Consider the following 26,429-nt stretch of genomic DNA (forward strand, 5'->3'; position numbering starts at 1 on the left):
TCCTCGAAAACTCAACTAAGAGATGAGTCGACTTCAATCGTTTTACCACTGATTTATTTATTTATTTATTTCAATAAGCGGCCTTACAGGGACTGCGCCCTATGGCAGTGGGGGGTACATAAATTTTACATTTCAAAGTGATTAAGTACGCAATGCGGAGTGAGGGAAAGAAGAAAAATTTCATTGATAAATGCAGAATTAGATTGAGAAAGGACTCAGTGTGCGAGCCTTCATAATTAGGGTTGAATAGAACGTTCCATAGCAGGTCACGCAGTTATTATTCTTATAATTATTATTATTATCGTTATTATTTTTTTGTTTCACTTCATGCTTTAATATTTTCTATTTAGTTGATAATAACATTTCTTATAAATTATATACTTTATTTATTTATTTATTTATTTATTATTATTTTAGACCACAGTTAACGTATTTACAAGGCTTCTTCACCTCAGCCAATTAATATGAAAATGGAACTTTTGATACTAATTTGCTGAAATTTTCCGAACATTCATGATAACCCCACCGTCCGCTGCTAGCATCAGTGCTTTTGGATTGAATCGCATGGGCATAAGAGTTTGCTCGCACGGCGAAAATTCGAATTTTCGAAGTAGTTCGATGAGACCCAGTTTTGTTTGTAGCAGACCAATTCTCTGACCTAGAATGGAAAATGGTATAAGACGACAACCAGAAAAATGGTTCTTTTGAATCAAATAAAAATCTTTATTTTAAATTTTTTACTTGTTTCAGAAGAAAGGATTTAATTTCATCGAATAAACAATTTATTAATTCCAAATAAACAGGTTTCTTATTTGAGAAAAATCACATTTCCTTAATAAAAAAATCAATAACTATTTAATTATTTTATTATTAATGTAGAATTTATTTGGAGGAAATAACGATTTATTAATAATAAAAAAATGATTTTATGTTGACAGAACGTCAAATAAAAAAGAATTTTTCATTTCAATAAAAACTTGATCTCGTACTATTTAAATAAACCTATTTATCTGAATCAAATAAATCATTTTTCTGGGTGGAGAAATTATATTCAAATCGATTTCAAATCGAAAAAAATGTGAGGAAATGAGCTGTCAAATTTTCTTCCACTGATAAATTCTGATACATTCATATATTTACCAATGCAAGTATGAGGACCGTCTCCGAAGGGCAGATAGACACCGGCAGGTCTCGTCTTCTTATTCTCCGCACTAAACCGCTCCGGGTCAAATTTGTGTGGATCAGGGAAATACTGGGGGTCATAGTGAAGTCCGAGTAGAGAGATATAGACCGGGGTTCCCTTTTTCAGGACCAATTCAGAGTTGGTTACTTTGTAATCCTGCGCTGCTACTCGATCGAGCAACGGCAATGGCGGATACTTCCGGAGGATCTCAGAGACGACCATGTGCAAATATGATAAATCCGATATCTTTGCAATAACAGTTCGAGAATTAGTAAATGCATAATGTGATTTATTGTTCAAGAAAAAAATTTAAAATTCAAGGGACGATCTCATGAGAATCTTTTCGGTAGCTTTTATTTCGCTGTAAAAAAACTTGTTTGAAAAATTCATCTATTTTTGTTAGATTTAGAGATGTTTGTTGACGTACAATTATTGGGACAGTTATTCAAGAATTAATTGATGAATCAAGGTTATAACATTAATCCGTTAATTTTATTTGTTATTCCATCAATTTTTATCGATGGATAGTGATCTTACCATATCATACGTTATTTCTCCCCCAGTCTTCTCAAGGTTTTCCATAATTTCAGTCCTCAGTTTTGATTGCACATCTTGATGAAGAGCTAATTCATAAAGTGTAAAGCTCATTGTTGTTCCCGATGTCTCATACCCGGCGGAGAAGAATACCGCCGCCTGGGCTACTACATTATCTCCGTCAAAATCTGTACCGTCAAATGTCACAGAATCATAAGAAGAAAATAATATAAATATTGAAATATTATTTGTTTTTGCTAAATTGACCCCTCACGTACGGCGCCCATATAACGCGGCTTGTCCCAACGACCGGAAGACTTACGGCGCGGCAACTCCGTTATTCAATGAACGATAACTTAAAAACAGTCGAACGAGAAAAATTGAAATAAAATGCATTGGCTGCATTGAACTTTGAAATAAACTCCTAGAGAATTTCCTAATTTTTGACACCAATTTCAATGTTTGCCGCCAATTGGTTGCCGAGATTTTCGAACATGCTAAATTTATTTATAAAAATAATTGAAATAAAAATAAAATTGTTCACTGCAGAGACAATTCCATTGACTTTCCAACTGTCTGTTCCAAATATAAATCTGTCTCTTAGAATTCGACTCACGATAACGTATACGGATATATTAAATCAATTAAAGAATAAAGAAAATTATTCTACCGAACAATTCTTTCTCAGGCCCAGGGGCCTGAGTCTTCTTCAACTCGAGAAGTAAATCAATGAGATCATCCCTATTAATCCCCGAGCGTTCCCTCTCGTTGAGTGTATTCCAAACTGCACTTCTCAGAAACTTTGTATTAGCAGGTGAGAAGGCCTTCAACTTGAGCGGCTTAGTAAGGCGAGGAGCGAAGAACACACACGTGAATTCGATACTTCTGTAGAAAGTGAAGTTGAATATATCCCGTCCACATTTACGGAATTCCGCGTCGGGATTGTTGAGGGAGTTGACTTTGAGACCAAAGGCAGTGGTGGCGATTACATCTGTCGTGTACTTGGCGCAGAGTTCTTTGAGCTCAATGGCTAGACTGCCCCCTGCAAAGTGAATGATTCACTTCGTAAATTACTAAAATTTTGAAAAATTAATCAATTAAAATTGATCCTCTGCTTCCACGTGTGCAAATTGTATTGCAAGTCTAGTGTGCGGACGGTGACGAGTTCGATCATTTCACAAGAGAAAAAAGAAAAAATTTCAATTTCAACTTGATTAGCATTTTTACGCAAAGATGTTGACATCGTGATTAAACGCAAAGTATCACGTAAAAAAAAACTCGAATTGAGTATAAAATATAGGGGAGGGTGGGGCAAAACGGCCCCCCTTCAATTGTCAATAACTTGTGAATGACATTGTGAAAATTCCCAGTTTCAACTTCATTTTGAAGATAATTTTTCATTCTTCAAAACGAGCTCTAACTCATCCCAATCGGATTATTGAATCGGAAAATATTGACGATCGAAGGGGGGCCGTTTTGCCCCATCCTCCCCTACTTGATTCAAGTACAAGAAAAAAAAAGAAAAATATTTGAGAAAAAATTAAAAAATAAAAATAAAATAAAATAAAATATTTAAGAAAAATATTTGATTGGGGATACTTGAATCACCTATATAATATACTCGAATCAAGAATAATATTCTTGAGTCAAGTACATAATATTCAAGTTTTTTTTTTTCCGTGATTGATTTCACGATTTAATTCTGCATCATCCCCTCAATAATTGACTAACCCTTCCAAGGAAGCGCCGCCATGTGCGTTTTAAGATCATCAGCAACTTCCGTCATCAGCTGGAACATCTTCTTCAGCCTCCAGGACGTGTAGATCGGCGTGATCTTGGACCTCACGTACTTCCACGCTGGATTCTTAACGAAAAACAGATTGGCATTCCCTAGACGATCCTCGGGGCTCGCCTGGGCGAACCTGTCCTGGAAGTAGTCGAAGTCCCTCACGAGGATATTCTTGATCAACTCGGGATCGCGAGCGAGGAAGAACGGTTGGTCGAACACGTAGAACCCGATGTAAGGGCGACCAGCGCCCCAGTTGTACAGACCCTGCAGCCACTCTCCAGCGCTCTTCTTCATCTTCAAGCAGTCACCAAAGTTACCAATGAAGGGAGTCGGCTCCGGCTCCATCACTCCCAGATTTTTCCAGTACTTGAATTTTCTCGTCATGTATAAATATGCCAGCACCACTAGACCCGCGATTCCCAGGAGCAAATCGGTGCCCCAGTATTTCGTCAACATTTTTATTTTCGTTTCAATGAAAACTTTACACAATTTTCCTTTCTTCCGAAGTGGAAGGATAGAGACGAGTCGGTCAGGTACTGAAGACTCACAAAAGATTATCCCTCAATTTCATAACTATTTATCAGTTGTTCACACATCGGTTGCTCATGTATTGGAGATTCACTGCGAAGTATTTAGTATTTTCATGTCGCTACTCAACACATGACGGCGCATTATCATAACTGGCTTGCTGAATAACAATGACATGCGCCTGGAAAATTTCCATAATGTGTAATGGTCTGTAAAATGAAGTTTCTCGGTACTAATGAGAGGGAAATGATGCGAGTTTTATTGAGTGTTGAATTGATTGGCATTTGTAGTGAGACAACGTTCCTGAAGCTGCAAGTCATTTTTTGTCAGGGAAGAAAAAATATTGATGAGGATTTTATGATAAAAATGTAAATGTAAATGGTATCGATAAACTTCAGGCGAGTTCACTTTTGCTTTATTGCGTTGGGTTATTTATGTCAGACAACTCTGGAATGACTAATGGATTCTGGGTTACACTGCACGTGAGAAGAGTTGGATTAAAATTATCTAGAAAATCGAGGCAAATTTTAATGTGCGAGAGGTAATCGTGGTGCGAAATGTAATTCAATGAAAAAACAAGTGGACTGTTATTTTTTTACAATTTTCTCTTTCGAATCGCATAAACAATGTGCTGTAAATCAACAACGAATTGTGCGGCCCCATCATATTCTGAAAGAATCAAGTGGGTATTGTTATCAATTTTTTGAGCCGAAGAATTTGACTAATTTTGGTGACAATTTTCTGAGTGATCGTTGAAAAATCGATTTTTGAAAAGATTTCAGTTTTTTCGAATCTCCATGAAAAATTGAATTTTAATTTGTGTCAATGAATAGAGTTTATTAAAGTTTATATTCATGAAAAAAATCATGAAATTCGTTTGATTCCTTGAACGAAAATTTCGATAAAAAATGAGGAAATTATCATTATCTTCGGAAGAGGTATTATTAAATTTATTGTCAACATAAATAGTATAAAAATATTGAACATTATAGAGTATTGTAACATGTAAAAAAGCGTCTCAGTGTAAATATTGCTGCTCTGCTATCTGAGCTTTGATCTGACACTTTGGCCCCAGGTGAAAAAACAATTTTTTTATTTCTTCATTTATAACGCCTCCGAGTGTTTCATTACGTTTGTTCGTCCTGAAAACACTGCCATTATCTTGAATAATTGCTATCTACCACTATTTACAGTCGTCATTTCATTAGAAAATTATCATAAATAAACCTCTTTATTTCGTTGAATCAAACGCTTATTTAATTAATTAAACATTCTTAAATAATAATAATAAAGAAATGGGCTGTTGCCGAAAGTGGACTTTCATTACCATCAATCACTCACCGCAACCACTTCATTACCGACCCCTCAGCTCCCCCGATAATGCACCCCCCGTCGGTGCCCAACCGACAAGTTTCCCAGTCCCCCAAAAATTCTAGGTTACGTCTAAGACCCGACTCACGTGTTCGTTCAGTCAACGCGTGTGAAACAAAGTGACAAAGTGCCCCAACTCTCAAGCCCCCACCCCTCCAAACCAAACCCCTAAAACAATTCCCCCAAAAGAATGTAAACCTCCCCAAAAATGGGCAAAAAAGGCTACAACTGGCGGGCGCGAAGTGCCCCGCAGATAGAAATCGAGACAAAATCCACAAAGAAAATTGCCATCGACATAGACCACGGGAAGGAGACCTACGACGAGTGCAACACCCTAGTGCTCCCCAGCAAAAAACGAAGGACAATCAAACGAGACAAAAAATCCCAGAGCGTGAAGCTCCTCTCGAAGAAGCACCGCAAGCACCTGGAGAAGGTGCTCGAGCGAAAAGAGAAGAAAGTTCGCAGAGCGACTCTCCTGGAGGGCCTAGCGCAGGTCCAGGCGACCCCGGAAGAGCTAAAACAGTACGTCTCGATCACCTCAGTGCAGACGAAAGGGCTGAAACGTCAGCGAGAGGAGGACGAGTCATCCCAGAGGCCAAAACACCTGGAGAACACCGACAACGATGACGAAACAGAGGAGACAATCAATGCGATCAGAGGCAGCAAGAAGCAGAGGTTGCAAGCTCTGAGTGAAGAATCATCGTCACAGGGGGCTTCAGACCCTAACGTCGTCGGTTACGAGGAATCAGCGAGTGAGGACGAGGTCTCGAGTGAAGAAAATGAAGAGAGTGATAAAGAAGATGATGAAGAGACCTCTGGAGTGCCTCAAGTTGTTGAAAACTCCAGGGAGTCGTCTTCAAGAGCTCCAGGAGACACTGCAACAGGAATAGCCCCAAAGTCTCCAGAAAAGTCTGAAAAACCTCTTGATCGTAAGCCTGCTGTCTTCGTCGCCCTGAACCGCCTCCCAGAGATCCAGAAAGCCAGACTGAAGCTGCCAGTCCTGGCCGAAGAGCAGATGATAGTCGAGGCTATAAACGATAATCCAGTGGTGATAATCACCGGTGAGACTGGCAGTGGCAAGACCACCCAAGTGCCCCAGTTCCTCTACGAGGCTGGCTACGCCAGGAGCAAAATCATCGGTGTCACTGAGCCCAGGAGGGTAGCTGCCATCTCCATGTCCAAGCGAGTCGCCGAGGAGATGAATCTGCCGACCTCAGAGGTCTCGTATCTCATTCGTTTCGAGGGGAACACAACGGACGATACGAGGATTAAATTCATGACTGATGGGGTGCTGCTGAAGGAAGTCCAGTCAGACTTCCTGTTGAGCAAGTACTCGGTGATCATTCTGGATGAGGCTCATGAGAGGAGTGTCTACACGGATATTCTGATAGGTTTGCTGTCGAGGATCGTGCCGATGAGGGCGAGGAGGAACGATCCACTCAAGCTGATTGTGATGTCAGCTACTCTGAGGGTCGAGGACTTCGTGGAGAACTCGAGGCTTTTCAAGGTCAAACCACCGCTGGTCAGAGTCGAGTCCAGGCAGTTTCCGGTTACCATTCATTTTAACAGAAGGACTAGTCATAATTATGTGGTGGATTGTATTAAGAAAGCTGTGAAGATTCATACGACTCTGCCCGAGGGGGGGATTCTGATTTTTCTTACTGGGCAGCAGGAGGTTAATACTGTTGTGAGGAGGCTGAGGAAGGCTTTTCCGCATAGGAAGAGAGCTTGGGAGAAGGGGAATAAGGGGGAGGGGAGTGGGAAGGAGAATGGGAACAGGCACAGGTCCGAGGAGAAAGAATTCGCGGATGGTGACGCCAATGAAGATTCAGGGGATGGAGCAGAGTTGAAGACTAGGAAAGTTTTGGAAGAGAAGAAGAAGAGGGGAAAATGTGGGAATGGAGGGGACGAGGGAATTAATCCTGAAAAATCGTCGAAGCTTCCGAAGAATGGAGAAGATGTCAAGTCCAAGAAATCTTCAATATTCAAGAAGAAACACTCCACGGGAGATGAAGACGACAGTGAAAATTCAGGGGATGGAACAGAGTTGAATCCTAAGAAAGTTTTGAAACAGAAGAAGAAAAAGAAAAAATCTAGGAATGAAGTGGAAGAGGGAATGAATCCTGGAAAATCCTCGAAGCTTTCGAACACTGAAGAAGATGAAGAGGACGTCAATTCCAAAATTGAGACATCAGAGGAGGGAACAGACTCTGACGAAGACTTTCACCCCAAGACCGCCCTGAGCCGTCTCAGGCATAAGTTGAAGTCGCTTCCAAAGGATCTGCCCACCATAAACCTAGACAACTACTCGGCCACCCCCACGGACGACACCCAGGAGGACCTCTTCTCCGAGGACGACGATGACCCTGACGTTCAGCTGGATGAGGACGAGGAGGACGACGATTTTGTTCTGGAACTGCACGATGTCTCTACGTCGCAGCCCCTCTGGGTCCTGCCTCTGTACTCTCTTCTGCCGGCTCACAAGCAGGTCAGAGTCTTCCAGAAGGTCCCAGAGGGCTGCAGACTCTGCGTTGTATCGACGAACGTTGCTGAGACGTCGCTGACCATTCCCAACATCAAGTACGTGGTCGACAGTGGCCGCTGCAAGACCAGGATGTACGATAAAGTCACTGGGGTGAGCACCTTCAAGGTGACTTACACCAGCCAGGCTGGGGCCAATCAGCGAGCCGGGAGGGCTGGGAGGATGGGCCCTGGCCACTGCTATCGACTCTACTCCTCAGCGGTTTTCAATGATCAGTTTGAGAAGTTTTCGGTGCCTGAGATTCAGAGGAAACCGGTGGATGATCTGGTGCTGCAGATGAAGGTCATGAACATTGTGAAGGTGATTAAACAATTTAAATGTTCATGGCACTTTCCTTTAGGAGGAAAAGGGGTTTTTCGTGCAATGCAAATTCTTCAATTTTTTTTGTTTCTTTTTATTTCATTTTTGATTTTTTCTATTTTATTTTGTTTCATTTTGTTTTATGTGGAGGAATTTCTATAGAAAATGGGTCAACGGAAAAAATTGTGTAGAAAGATGAAATTCTAATGATTTTTTCTTCAAATGAGTTTCCATTTTCTGTCCAATTCGCTAGGTTTTCCTCAAAAAACCTCATCTGAAGGGATTTACCAATCAAATCCTTGTGATTAATTATTCATTACGTCGAGTGAATATCACTTTATAATTCTGCAGGTGGTGAATTTTCCGTTTCCCTCTCCTCCTGATGCGACTCAGCTGATAACTGCGGAGAAACGACTGAGGATTCTGGGGGCTCTCGAGGATCACCCGACTAATGTCAAGGATTATTCAGCTAAAGTTACGAAACTTGGAAGGAGCATCTCAGCATTCCCTGTGGCTCCGCGGTTTGGGAAGATGCTGGCTATTTCTCAACAGGAGAATCTTCTCAAATTCACTATTTGCATGGTATCGGCACTATCCGTTCAGGAGCTTTTGATCGACGGCAGAATAGGGTGAGTTATTTTAGCAATTTGAATTGAAAAATCTATGATCTAAAAAAAAATTATTTAGAGCATTCAAACAATCATTTTTTTAAATATTCGTTGTAATATTTCTACATTTACAAAAAAAATTCTTGTGTCTCTGAAAAAATACTTTCATTTTTTTTAATGTATATTTTATTGTTGACTCCATCACAGAAAGTTTCCAAAATCTATTTAATTTCTGTTTTATGAACAAAAATTCGTAGATATCACTCAACAGTTCGAAATAATGAACTTGGAGTAGCAAAAATTCCCCTAAAACTTATTCCCCAGGAAGAACATGGAAGGATCGGAGGACAAAACCCCAGCCAAGAAATGGCAGCAAACGAGAAGATTCTGGGCAGGCACCGGCAACAGTCTCCTCCTGGGTGACCCCATGGTCCTGATCAGAGCCATTGGAGCTGCCGAGTACTCCGAGGCCAGTGGAGGACTTCCAAAGTTCTGCGCAGACAACGGTTTGCGGCCGAAAGCCATAGCCGAAGTGAAAAAGCTTCGGCATCAGCTCACGAACGAAATCTCCCTGAACATTCCCTCGTTGCAGGTCGTCATTGACCCCAACATGTCACCGCCCACAGATACTGAAGCCAAACAGCTGCGGCAGATTGTCCTGGCGGGGATGGCGGACCAGGTCGCGAGGAAAATGTCCCCAGATGAGATCAAGGAAGAGGAGGACAAGTCCAAGTTCAGATTTGCCTACAAGACGATGGAGATGGAGGAGCCTGTGTTCATGCACTTGAACTGCGTCCTGAGGAGGAGTGCTCCTGAGTGGGTGGTGTACCAGGAGATCTACGAGACGAACAAGATCTACATGAGGGGAGTGACTGCCATCGAGCCTGAGTGGCTGCCCAAGTTCGTTCCTGGATTGTGCAGGATGGGGGAGCCCATGGTGGATCCTGCCCCCAGGTGGGACGACGAGAGTGGAAAGGTCATGTGTCACTTGAGTGGAAGCTTTGGGAGGGCTGGGTGGGAACTGCCTGCCATGGAGGTGGAGTTCCCTGCGGGGGTGGAGGGCGTCAGGTGGTTTGCAAGGTTCCTGCTGGAGGGGAAGGTCTGTGGGAAGCTGAAGAGGTTCGTCAAGGTTCTGCTGTCGAATCCCAGTAGTGTCAATAAATCCTGGGCCAAGCTGTTGCCCAGGACCGAGGGGTTGACCAGGAGTTTGTTAGGGAGGGGGATCATGAGCAGGGAGAGGCTGCTGGAGGTCTGGGGGGAGGACAGGGGCTTTTTGCTGGAGAGTTACAAGAAGTGGGTGCCTGAGGCTGCTCATGCGGAGGTCTGTGCAATGTGGCCTCCTGTGTGATTGGGGTTTTTCGAACTGGTGATGTCGAGAGAGTGAATGAGGACGGTTTGAGTAAAATAGGCTTCTTGATGATTCTGCAATTCTCTGTTACTTGGATAATGAAGGGATCATTAGTCAATTTTGTAATTAATAAAAATTCAATATATGACACTTCGCGATTCATTATGGAATTGCCTCGGGAAGATTGGATAAATTGTCATCACTCGAAATCTACTGATGAATTATCATTTTTATTCTTTCATTAAAAGAAGAATTGAATGTACAATTGCTTTAGTCTATTGTATTTATAAACAAATTAGAGGAGTCATTTCAGGGAAATAATGTGTGCGGTACTGAAGACTAGAGTTAAAAGTGACTCAATGAATCATAATCCAACAGTTTGTAGTTTTTTGGTTTGAGCGCATGAATCGTCACTAATTAATGATGAATCTGTCAATGTGAAATTGATGAAAATCATGTGTCGTCATTCACATTGTGAATATAAATAAATGCCTATAATGTATAGAATTACGCTTCTATTGTTGTTTTCTCCTTATGGACACATTTGGCAGTCTGCTGGCTCAGCCAATGACTTTGTTAATTAGAATTTGAATATCCTTCGAGATTGGCGATATTTTCAATCTGCTTTTACTGCTTTCTTATCCTTTTTCTCTTTTCTTTTGATTGGATTCTCCTTGCAGGTTTTGTAGACGTTGTTGAGATCGAAGGCAGCTTTTATGTTATCCTGAAAGTAAATACTTTATGGATCAACGAGGACAATTGAATAATTTTTGCATTATTAGTGATTTAATGACTTGATTAATTGCAGTCTTATAAATTATTGAGTTTTTCTATCCTCATATATTGTTGTATGAAATTAGTGAATTATCTTGAAATCCTGCAGAAAGCTAATGAAAATGCGTAACGAACCAATGAAAATAGGAATTTGACTAGTTTCCCCTTGCTATCGGCGTAGGGCCTCCGTTCTATTTCCTTCCCATCCTTGAAGAGAAGTATCGAGGGCAACTGTTTACTGGTGCTGGCATCACTGACGTGGTACTTGGCTGCTGCGTCCGGGTATCTCCCAATGTCGACCTTTCCGAATTTGAAATTTTCCAAGGCATATCTGATCAACAGAAAAGAATGTTCGGGGGTTGACACGAGATTTACGAGGTTTTGGGGGCTGAGGAGAGGGCACATGCACTAAAAAATTTAATAGAAAAACCCAGCGAATTCGATTTCTATTGAAATATTTTCCATAGAATTTCCTCGGTTCAAATTTTCCCAGTTTTATTCATTTTATTTTTCTTCTTTTCATCAAGAAAATCAAATTAAAAAATTTGGATGATTTGAGCTGAGGAAATTCTATAAAAAATCGTGTTCTATTGAATTTTTTATAAAATGTTTTCTACTGAGCATTTCAGTAGAATCAGACACAAAGTAAGAGAAAGTTCAATGGAAATCTAATAGAATTGGCTAGGGTTTTCTATGAAATTTTTTCAGACGTGGAGACTCACTCAGCTGACAGTTGAGAAAACGTTGGGGCGAAGTTGACGCAGGCTGGGTTCCAAGCTGTGTAGAAGGCGACAATCCAGACAATTCTCGTGTCTCTATTCAATTCCTCCTGGAGGCCAGTTGCACCTCTCAGGTAAGTTATGTTCTCAGGGCCCTGGTACATTGGTTCCGGCAGCACGAGACCACAAACTGAGAATAAAAAAATTAAAGTGATAGCAAACTATCAGGAACAAACGAGAAAATTCTGAAGGAATTACTATTATTTATTCATTAATTTTTTTCATTATTGGGCACAAAACCAATCGGTTTATCCAACTGTAAGAATTATTGAAAAAACACTAATGCTGATTTAAATTGTTAATTTAAAGAAAAAAAATCAAGAGATATTTTTTGTAGAAAACGAAATTCCTTTTTAAAAATTTTCTCAAACAAATTATTCACTACGAAAAATAAAACTAATCGTCTTTAATCATAACAGCTCCAATCTAATTATCAGTTAATTAAACTCATCTAAAAATACTCACGAGTAATAATGATAGCGAACAAAATGCCACAGCGTATGTCAGCATAGAACCACAAAATGAGATTAGCAACCTTTGTGTAAACAAAGCTGGAGGACAAGTAATTTATCATCGTGACACTCCCAGCCTTCCTCGTCCTGAATGATATGACTATTACCAGAAAGAACAGGATCTCCATCTCCCTCTGCGACAAAACAACGAAATAATTATTCAACTGTTGTCCCTCAACGCAACAATCCCTGTTCAATCATCAATCATCATTGATACATACCCCCTCCAGTTCACAGTCAGTCTCATTGAAGATGAATTCACAAATGAATGTTACTTTTTTCACGATCATGTATGAGAGACTGAGGAGAATGTTGATCAAATAATACGGCTTCACCAGTAGTTTCAAGTCCTTCTTGAAAGCCATTGTTCAATTTTTCGATTGTTTATCTCTCGATGTGGCAAAAAAAAATCAGGGGATCGAGGTGATTATGCCCTCAAATCGGTCAATGAAGTGGTGAAGTTGTTACAAAAATTCGCTCCAATTCATTCATTCAGAGGATAATTATGCGAAATGATTAAAAGTTGTTGGTAACTATTTCTTCAGATGAGTATTCAGGGGCTGAAGGAAGAGATTAAGATCCTTTTTGTTATGAAATTTGCTTCAATTATTCTCTCATTGACTTTCTGAACAATTTGTTTGTCCGTCGAAGGCTGAATAATCGAGTAATTTGTGTTTATGTCCTCAAGTGCTTCTGCAAGAGGGCAACAAAGTCTTCGAGATTTTTTTCGTCAATTAAAATACAGTCTACACTAATTTTGTATCTAAAATTTTGTTAGCCTCCAAGAGCCCAATAAAATCTCTAAAACTTTTTTTCCCACTGGAAACTCACTTGGATTAATTCTCCCAAGCACTGATAATCCAGACTAATTGTGTAATCTGTGTAATAAACCCCTCACATGCAACTCCAAAAGCTCGACAAAGTATTCTCAGCCCTTTTCATCACTTAAAATTCACTCCAATCAGTCAAAATTAATATTCAAGCACTTATCATTGACTCATTTTAGCTATTAAAAATTAAATCCAATTCATTCCGTCTCTTATTTTCACTCTTTTATGGATTAATTGGAGTGTAAACGCCTGCACGTCCCCTCACCCACATCTGTCAACAGAAATAGAGCTCCAAGGCGTTAAAAGATGGTCCTATTTGCTTCGTGAATCTTCGTTTTTTTTTTTTCATTAGCTTTCGGAGGTGCACGCCGTCTCCAGGCACTTCACGGCACAATCGCCTGGCCTGGAGGGGGGGGGGGCGTCTGTTTTTTGGACGCGTTCTAGGGAAAATGGCGACAGTACGGAATGCCGTGGAACAGATGGACACGGAAATTTGCGGACACATTCCCGGATGGGCAGATTCTGATAAGGTGGTCAAAAAGGGCTCGGTATTGGAGAAATCTTCAGGAAACGATTTACCAGTCGACATGTCGAAATGAAAAATTTTCACTTTCACCTGGGCCCAGGGTGTCAGACCTTGGATTTTTTCAGGGGGAAATGAGAATAATCCCGGCATCTCACCGTGCCGCTGCACTAAACATGTCGGCTAGCAAATCATTTCTTGAAGATTTCTCCAATACCGAGCCCTTTTTAACCACCTTATCAGAACCTGCCCATCTGGGAATGTGTCCAAAAATTTCCGTGCCCTTCTGTTCCACCGGGTTCCGCACTGTCGCCATTTTCCCTAGAACGTGTCTATTGAGAAGATACAAACGCGCCCCCCCCCCAGCCAATCGTTTGTTGGAATGGCTGTGTTGTCTGGCGTTCTCCTGAAACAACCACGAAATCATGGAAAATAAGAGATAAAACATTATTTCGGTGTTTTTTATGCTTTCGTGAGGGAAAATAACTCAGTGCTACGTGCTATCGATTTTATTGAATTTTTTTTGAGACTACTGAGGAAAGATTTGTTTGTGATAATGGATCAGGCACCTTCAGGTAATTCAGGGAATGTGCGACCGGTGGATTTTCACGTTGTGGGGATTTTTCATTATATTTCATGAATTTGCGAGGGTGGGAGCGGCAGAAGGGGATGGAAACGTCTACTTTAAGGTGAATTGTTGAAAAAAATCGGGGAAAATCACGTAAAAACATCTCTTGGGCGGTTTAATTTGTTGTCCTGGGGAGTGAGGTTAGGCCGAGGTTTTTTATCTTTCAAGAATTTTTTTTCATCATTTTTTGGACATAAGGTTTACGAAGACATCTGTTTTTTGTTTTTTTGAGGGGCGAGAATCGTTTTTCGTGTATATCTTGAAAAAGGAGGGAGATGGTAAAATTTTTGTAAATAAATTTTTTTGGAGAGGAAATTGAGAGCTACAAAAATTGTCTAGGTGGAGATTTCAATATCTCCAACCGATTTTGAGAGATTTCGAAAAAACCGATTTTGAAAATGAAATTTAAAGAGGTGGGTGGAAAAGGCCGCTTCTATCGTTGATATCTCGAGATTGGCAGAGAGAAATTGGACGATTCTTCTTTCATTTTGAAGCCTGAAAAAATACCTTCAAAATGAGATTTAACTCGTGCAAATCGCACCGTTCAGTCAGGAGATATTGAAGATTTAGGAACGATCATTTCACAATATTTCTCATTTTCCTGTGGTTTTTTGTTTCTTTTTTATTCTGACAATTTGTGGAATAATTTTGTTGATGATGGGGTGTGGATTATTTTGTAGATAATGAGCTGAGGAAGATCATTGACAAACTGGCCCAGTTTGTTGCTCGGAATGGACCAGAGTTTGAGCAGATGACGAAAAACAAGCAGAAGGACAATCCTAAATTCAGTTTTTTGTTCGGAGGAGAATACTTCAATTATTATCAGTACAAAGTGACGACTGAGCAAGCGAGTAAGTCCATGAAAATATTCGCTCTTTTCTAAGTAAATGAGGATTTTACAAAAGTATTTCGATACATTTGTGGGCTCATTCAGTAGTGGAATTATGAAATCTAATAAAACAAGTTTAATTGTCTGGTAATTTGGCAATCATTTTGGGAATAAGTAATGTAAGAGCACTGAGAGAAAGAATTAGTTCCGCCGAAAAAATAATCCCCAAACAATCAATGTTCCACCCCCAAAAAAATAAGGTTTTCCAAAGTTTAAGTTTACAATTTAAATTATTTATTCATAAACAACAAATATTTAAAGAATAACAATTCTGTGCAAAATGTAATTTAAATAACGCTGAATATTCATGATCTTTTCAAATTTTTCTCACGCAATTTAATTGACAATTTGTACACAATATCTCTAAACCACACAATTACTCATACTGGAATGATCTGTAGATCAGCTCCGCTGTTCTTCCTCAATAATTGAATAATAAATAAGACCGTAGAGTCAACTAAATTCCTCAAAAAATAACCATACTATGAATAATCACGTGAACCCCCTTCACCCGTAGTCCTGGTGTCGCTAAAACACGGGGTGAGTGCCCCTCCCCCCCCCTGATCCCCGTCAGCAAATAAAACCCCTAAATACCCCCCGAATAATTCACCAATAATTCGTTTCCAGTTTTAAAGCAAAAGGAAATAAATCCAATGCAAAATGCAGATCCACGTTTAAACGTTTCGCAGCAGCAGCAGCAAGTAACAGGCCAACCAGTTGCCCAGCTCAATAATGTCACCCTAAATACCCAGAACAACGGTTTGAGCCAAGTTGGTCCTGTTGGTGTGATACCATCGATACAGAATGCCGTGCCACCCGCTGGTATTGGACCTGTTGGCAGTGTTATGAGTGGTAATCCAACGATGGGTGGACCTGGTCCTGGTGTTGGTATAAATGGGCCACCAGCCTGGTTGCAAAATGAATTGCAGAATCTACAGACACAGCAGTCAACACTTCAGGAGCAGGTGAAGCAGTCTGGTGTTAATTTGGGGGCACAGCATGCTGCACTTATGGCCCAACAGCAGGGGAGAGTTGAGGAGGCTGTGAGACAGGCGCAGGAGACAGCACTGCAGAGCTCTGCACAGACAACAGAGACTAATCTCATTGCTTTTGATGCTGTTCTTCAGCCTATTATTGACAGTTGCACTAAGGATAGTATTAGCACTGGAAAGGCCTGGATTTTACAGTACAGTATCACTCCTGCCAGTAATCAGGTCATTGCTGAGCATTTGTTGAAGAGGTGATTTTTTTTTTCATTTAGCACTTTTATTTTTAATGAGTTGAGGGGGGGAGGGCGTGAAGGTCTCAAACATGTGGCTCTTGATTAGATTTCGTCGTTTTAAATAATTCATATTTTTTAGGTGAATAGTAAAATGTAATTTATATTTTTATTTGAAGCAAATGAGCAGTTTTTTGAATGTAAAAGAATATTTTATGAGCTAGAAATAAAATAATTGCTCTTTTGCTAAAAAGTCAGAATATGTGATTTTTAGATAGAGTCTGTATGTGGTCTTTTTTTTCATTTTTTTAATCTCATGAATTTTTTCAGGAATGTAGCCTTTAATAAGCTTATTCACTGACGTCAATTAAAATTCAAAATTCATTGAAGTGTTTATGAAAAGCATTGGTCTTAGAATTGACTCATCTCGTTTTAAACCTTCACTATTGAATTTTCTGTTCCTAAAAAAATACTAATTTGGATGAAAGTATTTATTTATTATTTCTCATTATTAGGGTGATTCAGAGCACAACTTTTAATCAGAAACTTCACATCATTTACCTCGTTAACGACGTCCTGCATCATTGGTGAGCGAAATTATTTTTCAAATGAAAAAACCACATGTTTTCCCTCAAATTCTTTCAGTAACAAATCAATCAAATCATCGTCTTCATGATATTATTAACTCGATTCGTGGTTCCAGTGCTAGAAAAAAGACTGGAGATTTGAGGAAAGCAATGGAAAACGTAGTAGTCCCCATGTTCTGCAACACATCATTAGCAGCGACTGACGATCAACTGACAAAATTAAATAAACTCCTGAGTCTCTGGGAGTCGAAAAATAATTATTTCGACGAGGGTATTATTGAGAAACTCAAGCAGCCCAGCACCTCGTGGTCTGACTACCAAGCGAGTCTTGTGTCGCAGTTTGCCAGTGCCATCACTCCAATCACGACAACCACGAAACAGACTTATGATAATTATCAGGCGCAGCATCAGGCATTCGTCGAGCATGCGAAGAATCAAATTGCTAATATTGAACAACGAAAAAGAGCTATTGAGCAGCAGCTCATGGCACCTGCACCACCGCCAATGCCACCAATGGTGAGAACTTCATTCGATGAATGAACATTAAACATTCCTAAAGAGTTATCGTCATATTCACCTCTTCTTTTTCAATTTCTCTATTTTTGGTTTATAAAACAAAATAATTATCTTGATTTTTCTTTATGGCTTTACTGATGAATAAATATTGTAATGCATTGTTAACTACTCCATTTTTAATGAATAAAACTTGTGGTTAACTTGATATTATTTTTTTATTTTTGTGTGCATTCAAAAATGCATGAAATTTGAAATCGTTCGTTAATTATGGAAATTATCCGATGAAATTCTCCATAAAAATGTTTTCTGAGTTTTTTTCCTCAAGTGAACGGGCAATTGCTATCAAGGCAGATGTTAAATTAAATTTTCAGGTTTTATGGATTTTTGAATGTTTTTATGAATTTATTTACTCGTTTGTGATTGTGAGGATTATTCAAGGTGATATAATTTTGTGTTTAGGTGCCAAATCAGCAGAATATGAGCCTGCCACCGAGCCACTCAGGCCCACCACCTCCAATAGCTGGGGATTTGAATTTCACTCAGCCACCACCTGGATGGGGTGTGCAACAACCCCCAGGGCCACCTCCATTTGCAACAGTACCACTGCCAGATCTGTCAAAACCACCACCTGGTTTTGGACCACCGCCAGTGTTACATGAGCCCTCGGTAGAGGATCTCATGCCCAGTATGCCTTATTTCGAGCTGCCAGCTGGCCTCATGGTGCCACTCATCAAGCTTGAGGATGGCGAGTACAAGCCACTGGATCCTGATGCCATCAGGCTACCACCACCAGCACCACCCAGTGATCGACTTGTTGCTGCTGTCGAGGCATTCTATGCACCACCCAATCATGATTCTCCCAGGGATAGGTGAGTGCAGTGGTTTATCTGAAATTTTTTTATTCGTTGGAAATTCACAATCATGAATTTACCGGGATGCATTCTTTTAAATTTTAATTAATGGCGATCGATAGGGCTCAACAATACCTACATTTGAAAAAAAAATTCAATTCCATCCATTCATTAGCGAACAATTGAAGAAAAACTTTGTTACACGTACGGCCGAGTTCTAAAAATTGCATTTTTAGTCGATATAACAGAAAAAAAAAACCAAAAAATAAATTTGAACGATTACAGTGCTTCATTCGGAATAAAAAAATTGTCCCCTCTATACAGACGACAAATATTTTCATTTCAAAATGCACATTAGGCTAATGCGAATTGACTTCAACTAAAAATTAAAAATTTATGAAGAAAAAATAAAATTCCACCTGTATAAACGAAGAATGAGCGTCATATGACGGCTCATGTGCACCTGCATCCCTGCACGTAACATTTGAATCCCCAAAAATAAGAATCCCTCAAAAAACCTCATTATTCCAGTGACGGATGGGAGAAACTCGGTCTCTACGAGTACTACAAAGCGAAGAACGTGGCTCGAAAGCGAAAAGAAGAGGACGTTCTGTCAGGCGCTCGTGAGAAGTCGAGATCGCCGTCCCCAATACTCCGGGCGCGCTCGAAGAGCCCGAGTCCACCAAAGAAACGTTACAGAAGTAAATCGCGTTCTCGATCGCGGTCTAGGTCCCGGGGGCGAAGTAAATCGCGCTCACCTACCTCCAATCATCGGCGAAACAGTCGCACTGGTGCGCACAGTACACACAACAGCAGAAATCGAAGGAGAAGGAATAGCAATAAGGAGAGGAGTCCGGACAGGAGGGGTGAGAGGGAGCGAAGTCCAACACCTCCGAGTTTTCTCGGGTCAACTTACAGCAAAGGACCTGCCGAGTCTTCCCTGGATGAGAGCAACAAGGGCCATCAGCTGCTGAAGAAGATGGGGTGGGGTGGGGCGGGTCTGGGGGCCAATGAGCAGGGAATCGAGGCGCCGATTTCGGGGGGCGAGATCAGGGACAGGAATGATCAGTACAAAGGGGTTGGCATCAACCTCAATGATCCCTATGAGAACTTCAGGAAGAGCAAGGGACAGGCTTTCATCACGAGGATGAAGGCCAGGGCTGAGGAGAGGGCTGAAGAGAGGGGGGACAGGGATTGAGGGGGCGGAGTGGAGGACAAATTCGAAAGTTCTAAAAATTGATGACAGGAGAATTTCAAGATTTACAAAAAATTAAAAGTAAAAATGGTAAAATCGTATGTGAACTTGACTAGAATTTTGTGAACGCATTTTTTGCAGAGAATGGGATTTTTTTATTTTGTTCCATTTCGTGACAGAATTCTCAAGAGTTTCAGTGGTTTCATGGTTTATCGTTCAGCATGGATTGACGAACGTTGCATTCCTGTTCTCATTAGCGTGATTGGGGATTTAACGGTGGGATGATAGACACGTGGCTGGGAAATTGTAATTATAAATTTTGAGGATATTAGAAGTACTGTTTTTACGAGTAGATTAATCAATTGTGTTTGATTATTGGAATTTGTTGGAGTTGAGTACGATTGTAAATACTCCAATGAGGTGAGGATGGATGTAATGTACAAAGAATTAATTATTGTTCAATAAGAAAGGAGGAACTTAATTTTATTTGAGGAATTTTTTATTTACCCTTATTCTAGTTCTCGCAGGTATAGCATGTGCAGGAGACGTCCTCCAGTGGGATCAATCCTATTGCAGTCGTGTTCTCATCAGAAGGATTGAATAATTCTCATTGAATTAAATTGAGGAACGGGACAGTTTCCAAATTTTCTGCCATTTTTCATGTTTATGCTACTCTTATAATATTTGAAAATTCGTGGATTTTCTCAAAGATTCATGTGAAATTCACGGGCGTTCTACAAAATTACCAGAAAATTCTGGATAATTCGAGGCTTTGCAAAAAAAAAATTAGGAAAATTCTCAACAAATCGTAATTTTCAAATAAAAAATAAAATGCAGAAGAACTGAATTGCCGGGCGACCCCTCAAGGGTCGAGAACGAATAAAATAAGAGCTTATGCTTTAAAATAAGAGAAGGCAATCGGCACTGAATTTCAGTGAAAATTTTTTATAGAATTATTTCTCTCCGCAAATTTTCCCAAATAAAAAAATTCCCAAATTCGATGATTCCAGAATCAATTCTCCGTCATTACCACGTATCTCCGATTTCTAATTAACCTCGTGACGTCAAGTGTCCATCACAACTAAAAAGAACCTTCCAAAGGCAACTCAAAACTAATTAAAAATTCATCTTTCTTTTTTCTCTTAAAATTCATTCCTTTCCCTCGAAATCGAAATTTTCATTAAACCGTCATGCAGTAATGATCGCGACAGCATGTGATACCGAGGCATAAATAATGATAAAAATATGTTTCAAGCAGAATTGCAATCACCCTCTTGAATCCCCGTGAACTCCCCCCCGAGCAGATACAGCAAACCGACTGTAACCAGACCAGAACCGGATTCACTGTCGATAATCGTTCGACTCTGTAAGTTGTAAACAAAGCGAGTATCGAAGGCCATTTGCAATTAATGTGAAGGGAGAAATGAAGGGATGAGTGCCCCTCTTTCCGGCTCATTATTCCCATCGTTTTCCGAACCCTTCTGCGCCTCCGAGAATCGTCCCAGGCGGTTTACGTGAATTCACTGGGCTTTAAAATTTGGTTTTGAGGTCAAACTTTCGATTTCAATGAGGAAAAACATGGGGAGTTTATCTAACGCTCGTGTTATCGCTCGGTTATGCCACGTTCGGCTTAAAACGTGACTCCTTGGGGTCTTCTGTACGTGTCAAGCGTGATTATGTGATAGAACTCACGTTTCATCATCCAACGAGGCTATTGACGGATGATGTAAAGGTTTTTATTTAGTAGTGATTTTTTTTTCTACAGTTCGTTTAATGTCATTTTGAAGTGCCCGAAAAAATAATTTTCCTCGTCGATGGGAATTAGGCATTGATGAGGAAAAAGGAATTTATCGGTATCTGCATGATTTGGGATCATAAATTCCAACTATTTGCATTCGTTGCACTTTTTACAATAGAAATAAATAAAGAATTTCGGAAAAAATGATTTAATTTTTTTTTTCACTTTGAATTTTTTTTATTCACTCGGGAGAAAACGATTTGAGGAAATTTTTGTTTACGTTAAAAAAATAGTTTTACTTGTTTCTTTGCATCGGGATTACTCACTCGGGACTCGGGATGACGCATCGTCTCAGGCGATGAATTTTAATCGTTTCGATGGAGGCTCATAATTTTTTCTCACATTCCCGCGTGTATTAATATTCATACACGTATAAATAGTATTGCTATGTCGACAGAGTGAGAGTGACCGCGTTGTATTCAACGTGATCTCGAGAGAAGGGCACGCCTCGGCTCGCCGAGTCACGCGCCCGACCACGCTTTACCCTTCTCAGCACGTGCGCGCAATGTGCGCTGAACCGGTGCGCGGGAAAAAATTTTTATATTTTCATACTTAGTCATAGAGATATCTGAAAAACTCCATTCACTTTTATTTGTATCGGATGGAAATCCCGAAGAACAGAAGCAAAAATACATTTTGTGAATTGAAAATTTAATTTTGAAATTTTTCCGTTGGCTGAATATATGCAATTAGTTTTATGATAAATGATTTCGGGAAAAATGTGGGTCGTTTTTTGTTGGATGCACATGTCACTCATTCTCGAAATTGCATTCTTTGTCGTCAGTATGAAATTTTTTATTCAGAAATTAAACGGTGCGAAAATGCAATTTTTTTTTAATTGATCATCAAAATAATTGAAAGTAAACAATTATTTGGCTTTGAGCAGAAAATATTACTAGATAAATCCGGAATTAATAAATGTGAAAATATTAGAAGAATTTCGTTTATTTTTTAATTGACCTTGATTAAGTAAAAGATTGAGTAAAAGAGTTTATGAAACATTTTTCGTTGGGAATTTTCATTGTCCTATGAACCTGAGAAATCAAATTTCATCGAATATTCAGAACCCCGACTGATTTATCAATAACAAGATCAAAGGAAATTCCACGTAAATTATTCGCTGATAAAAATTTCAAGATTTTCTACTGAAAAATTCCAAGAGTAATTTTCTAACAGTAAAAATAATATTAAAAATCCACTGTATTTTCATTCTGAAATACTATAAATAACCCCAGAGACAAATTTCAACTCATTCCCCCAATTTTAGTTACTCGCTCTATTAAAAATGAGAAGATTACCCCAATAACTCAAGAAAACAAATAAAATCAGGGCGTGAAGAGAATGCAGTGGGTCTCTCAGCAGTCCCAACGCATAATTACGAGTGAATGTTCGAATTCGTCCAAGGCCACCTCATCCTAGTTAGGAGTTGTAAAGTGGAATATTTCATTACACCCATAACGAGGATCACGTCCTCGGCTGTTACGGAACGAGCTAGCAAAACACTTTACCTCTCATCTGTTGTAAGAGTCACGTTTATCTACGCATTGTCGATGTCAGCGGCGAGAGAGGAAAATAGGAGGGAGTGGAAGAAATTGTGTTTGAGGGGACATAGAAGACACAATAAACACCTGAAACAAAAGCGAGTAATTCATTGCTTCCTCTCCCCGTTGCATTCGTCAAGTTCAAATAGATGGGGACTTACGTAAATTTGAATGGAGTTTTCCTTTGTTCGGAGGGGAGATGCAAATTTTGAATTTACATTGGTATTCGCGGCGAGCCCCCTCGACGGAAATTGAGGAATTTTTTTTGCTGGTTGAAGTTGCGGTGGATTAGTGGCTCTCAATTGTGGAAATTTTTTAAGGATTTTTTCGAGAATATCTCGGAAGTAAATGAATTTGTTGTGTTTGGACAACGGCTGAAGTTATAATTATTTTAATATTTGGGACAAGTTGCTAAATGAGGCTGACGGCTTAGCCGCTTGTGCGACGGATGATATATCTGAGCAATTTCCCATTCCATATTCAGATTTCCGAAACTATTTTAAAGCCGACGAAATCAGCACGACAAATAGAATTCTGACTCAAGACACGAATAACAATGAGAAACAAGTGGGAATTCATTATATCATGTATAATTCATTGTTTATTCCATTTTATTAAATTATTTTGTTTAATTATCGTAATTATCTTGTCGTTTATAGCCTTCATCTTCGAACTCGGTCAAAAGTACATCCAAACAAATTTTTCAAGCCGTCATTCAATCAATTCAGAACATTTTTTAGTTATCATGCGGCAACCGATTCCAGAAAAAATTCGAAAATTTAACAAATTATCGATGAATTAAATTTCAATTTCATCCATTCCAAATTCAATTCCATAATGTTCAAAATTGAATTTACGTTTATACTACTGCAATGTCTCTCCTCTGATAATCACTAGTCAATTGTCCGTGGATTTGTAATTTTTTCTCACAATTTTCATCGAATCCGACGATAATTTTCATAAATTGCAACAATGTATCGAAATAAGAAAGCCACGTGTTGTCGATAAATCAAAAAATGAAAATAGAATGAAGTATCATTGCTACAGATCGAGTTTATTTTCTCCCGGGTCGGTCAGAAAATACACAGTGTTATTTAAAGCCCGTCGTTCTTCAATCCCATGCACGTGTAACTCCCTCGATATTCAACGCATACTCCACTCATTCTCATCCGATAAAAACTCGTGGAGGGGAAAATAACGCTGAAGAAGGAGCAGATAGTTTCACCTGACTCAGATCGACTACTTTTTTTCCCTCGTGACTATTTTTTTCCACTTTTTAATGCCTATCGTCTTCGGCATATTCGACTCGCCATGATATCCTCGGACGGTTACGTATATGTCGCTTTGACGTGTATCTGACGTACGTGACTGGAGAATCAACGCCGGTGGGAATGAATTTGTGAGTGGATGTGATAAGAAAATTGATAAGGACTGAACAATGCCTGTGGGGTCTTATTTTTGTGTTACAGGAACTGATGACGCGCCTCTATTTTTTGAAATAAATGCGCCTATTTGCGTTTAGTCAACGATTTGTCAACTATTTATTTCATTTTTTATTTGCGTTAGTCTAGACTGATATTCGTTATCTAGACGATCACTTATCAATATATTCGATGCGTTTATTGCCTAAAAAAATTAGTTTTCCGAAAGTTTAAACAATTTCAATCATTTATTTGTAAACAACGAATGCTTTAAAAAATAATAAATCCGTGCAATGATTTTTTACACAATTTTTCCCTCACAATTTAATTAAGTTTGTTATTTTATTATAATTTTATGGCTGATTCCTTTTTATTTGACTCAGCCAATTAATCCCCCACCTCCTCATGCTGCCCCAGACTGTGCAAATTCCGCAGAATAATACAAAAACCTCATTATCACCCACGATAATAAGGATGAATTAATTTAAATTCGATGTGTCTCGAGTTACGTATCATCAGTCAACGAGTGAAAAACAATCCCGTGGTTACGAATATTATCAGGAGAAAATGCCAGCGTGCCGAATGGAAGTTATATATAATTCTCGGTATGAGTTCAGCGGTGCATGTGTGTGAGAGCTGCAGTCGGGAATTGAGCGAGAGGAGAAATTGAGGGGCAGACGGAGAGGAGGTATGAGAGCGCGTGACAGGACACGTGACCCGCAAAAGCACACGGTGATCGCGTGACCGGGGCTGTGACGTCACGCGCACGTGTCACACAGTGTGGTTGGCGAAGTGAGGTGCCACGATTCCGCCCACCCCGTGCAGCGCCGCTCAGGTGCGTCTCAATTTCAGGTGATTTTGGGTCCGTTGCCACTCTGAATAATTATTTCAATTTTGCAGAAAAATAAAAGCTCCAGTTCTCGGGGTGAAGTCACTGGTTTTGAGGATCCCATGACTCGAACATGTTTTTTTTTTGAAAATAAGACGTTATTCACGCAATTTCGGACGGAAAAAAATTTGACTTTTGTCTTTATGCAATTGGAAATTCTATCACTTCAATACTTGACTCATTTATTTTTCAATTATTTTAAAATGACTGAAAATCTGGAAAAAAGTCAAATATTTTTTGAATCATTTTTCATTACTAGGCATATTTTAATGAATCACTATCTATTTTTTGTTTGAAAACATTATGTATTTTTTTTTATAGAAATATTTTTCCTCGAAAATAACATGTCAGTTATCAAATCAATTATGTGCAAATTGCAAATTTTGAGCTGATCAATTTTTCCGGAGAAAATTTAATTTAATTTCTCATACTTAATTAATCATGATCCAAAAATATCTCAATCTTCTATGTCGCTCCAGTCCGTGAAAGTTTTGCGCATTCATTTTATTTCTTCTCATTGGCGCATGTTCCCGGACTTTCCCATTTATTTTTGTGACGACTTTTTGGGTTCCGGAAGGTGAAATCGAACTATTTTTTCCCGAACTTCAATTTCATTCGTAAGAAATCGAACCGCTGATTTTTTTCCGACAATTTTTATTTCTGTCGATTCATTAAAAGTGGAAATCGAAACAAATCGTTTTCCTTTTTCCTTTTATCTTTCATATTTGTTTGGAATATTCGAGCTAGGTTATTTTGAGAAATTAAATAATATCGGTGTCTCGAGTGATAAGGCATTTTTCCAAGAATTTTCCATAATACACTGACAATTGTTCTTGATTACTCGTGTACAGATTTTACAATAAATCGATGACACATTGAGACTGAGGCTTGACTGATATCAAGTTTTATCAGGATACTTCCGCGTGGGGACCACACACGAGTCTTCTATGGCTTCGACATCAATTTTTTTTACTTCGTGTTGCCTCTCCTTCGGAGAATTTTATTGACTCGGCCGTTGAACGGATTATCGGTGAGACTCTTATCATACTGTATGAACAGCTCGTGATGCACATTCTCTCACGAGTACATCATTATTATAATGAATCCACGTGAAATGATGATAATAAAATTTATGTAACGGGAAACAGAAAATGAAAAATTATTTTTACCTTCTTTCCTACAATTCCTGTTCCAATTTTCATATAAATGATTATAAATAAATGATTTGCTCATATTCTAATTCCTATGCTCACTGAATAAGATTTTAATCATAA

General features: G+C 39.3%; 4 protein-coding genes across 7 annotated transcripts; 2 read left to right on the forward strand and 2 right to left on the reverse strand.

The window, feature by feature from the left end:
- Positions 1-37: 37 nt before the first annotated feature.
- Positions 38-4,230, reverse strand: LOC107039542 (cytochrome P450 6k1). Its single transcript, XM_015259195.2, has 6 exons — positions 4,167-4,230; positions 3,449-4,066; positions 2,388-2,759; positions 1,721-1,905; positions 1,141-1,429; positions 38-658 (listed from the first exon to the last, which is right to left on the reverse strand). Exons 1-6 carry the CDS (start codon positions 4,228-4,230, stop codon positions 486-488), a joined length of 1,701 nt encoding a protein of 566 aa, XP_015114681.2. The 3' UTR covers positions 38-485.
- Positions 4,231-5,442: 1,212 nt separating this feature from the next.
- Positions 5,443-10,710, forward strand: LOC107039578 (probable ATP-dependent RNA helicase kurz). Its single transcript, XM_015259277.2, has 3 exons — positions 5,443-8,247; positions 8,599-8,876; positions 9,180-10,710. Exons 1-3 carry the CDS (start codon positions 5,614-5,616, stop codon positions 10,201-10,203), a joined length of 3,936 nt encoding a protein of 1,311 aa, XP_015114763.1. The 5' UTR covers positions 5,443-5,613; the 3' UTR covers positions 10,204-10,710.
- LOC107039579 (thioredoxin-related transmembrane protein 2 homolog) lies at positions 10,415-13,462 on the reverse strand. 3 transcript variants are annotated; one of them, XM_015259279.1, is made up of 6 exons: positions 13,100-13,462; positions 12,490-12,828; positions 12,222-12,402; positions 11,700-11,886; positions 11,113-11,308; positions 10,415-10,927 (listed from the first exon to the last, which is right to left on the reverse strand). In XM_015259279.1, the coding sequence occupies exons 2-6, from the start codon at positions 12,631-12,633 to the stop codon at positions 10,820-10,822; spliced, it is 816 nt and encodes a 271-aa protein (XP_015114765.1). In that variant the 5' UTR covers positions 12,634-12,828; positions 13,100-13,462; the 3' UTR covers positions 10,415-10,819. The 3 variants fall into 3 exon arrangements, with proteins under 3 accessions (XP_015114765.1, XP_015114764.1, XP_015114766.1); XM_015259278.1 differs by having other exon boundaries at positions 12,490-12,961; XM_015259280.1 differs by having other exon boundaries at positions 13,368-13,446.
- A 317-nt stretch (positions 13,463-13,779) lies between these two features.
- On the forward strand, positions 13,780-19,992 carry LOC107039519 (calcium homeostasis endoplasmic reticulum protein). 2 transcript variants are annotated; one of them, XM_015259163.1, is made up of 7 exons: positions 13,780-14,196; positions 14,930-15,100; positions 15,766-16,378; positions 16,873-16,944; positions 17,061-17,460; positions 17,920-18,329; positions 18,843-19,992. In XM_015259163.1, exons 1-7 carry the CDS (start codon positions 14,178-14,180, stop codon positions 19,507-19,509), a joined length of 2,352 nt encoding a protein of 783 aa, XP_015114649.1. In that variant the 5' UTR covers positions 13,780-14,177; the 3' UTR covers positions 19,510-19,992. The 2 variants fall into 2 exon arrangements, with proteins under 2 accessions (XP_015114649.1, XP_015114650.1); XM_015259164.1 differs by lacking the exon at positions 13,780-14,196 and having other exon boundaries at positions 15,051-15,100; positions 15,828-16,378.
- The last annotated feature ends 6,437 nt before the right edge of the window (positions 19,993-26,429 follow it).

This window comes from Diachasma alloeum, unplaced genomic scaffold (assembly GCF_001412515.2).
Source record: "Diachasma alloeum isolate Michigan unplaced genomic scaffold, Dall2.0 Dall_scaffold_00301, whole genome shotgun sequence".
Classification (NCBI taxonomy): Eukaryota; Metazoa; Arthropoda; class Insecta; order Hymenoptera; family Braconidae; genus Diachasma; species Diachasma alloeum.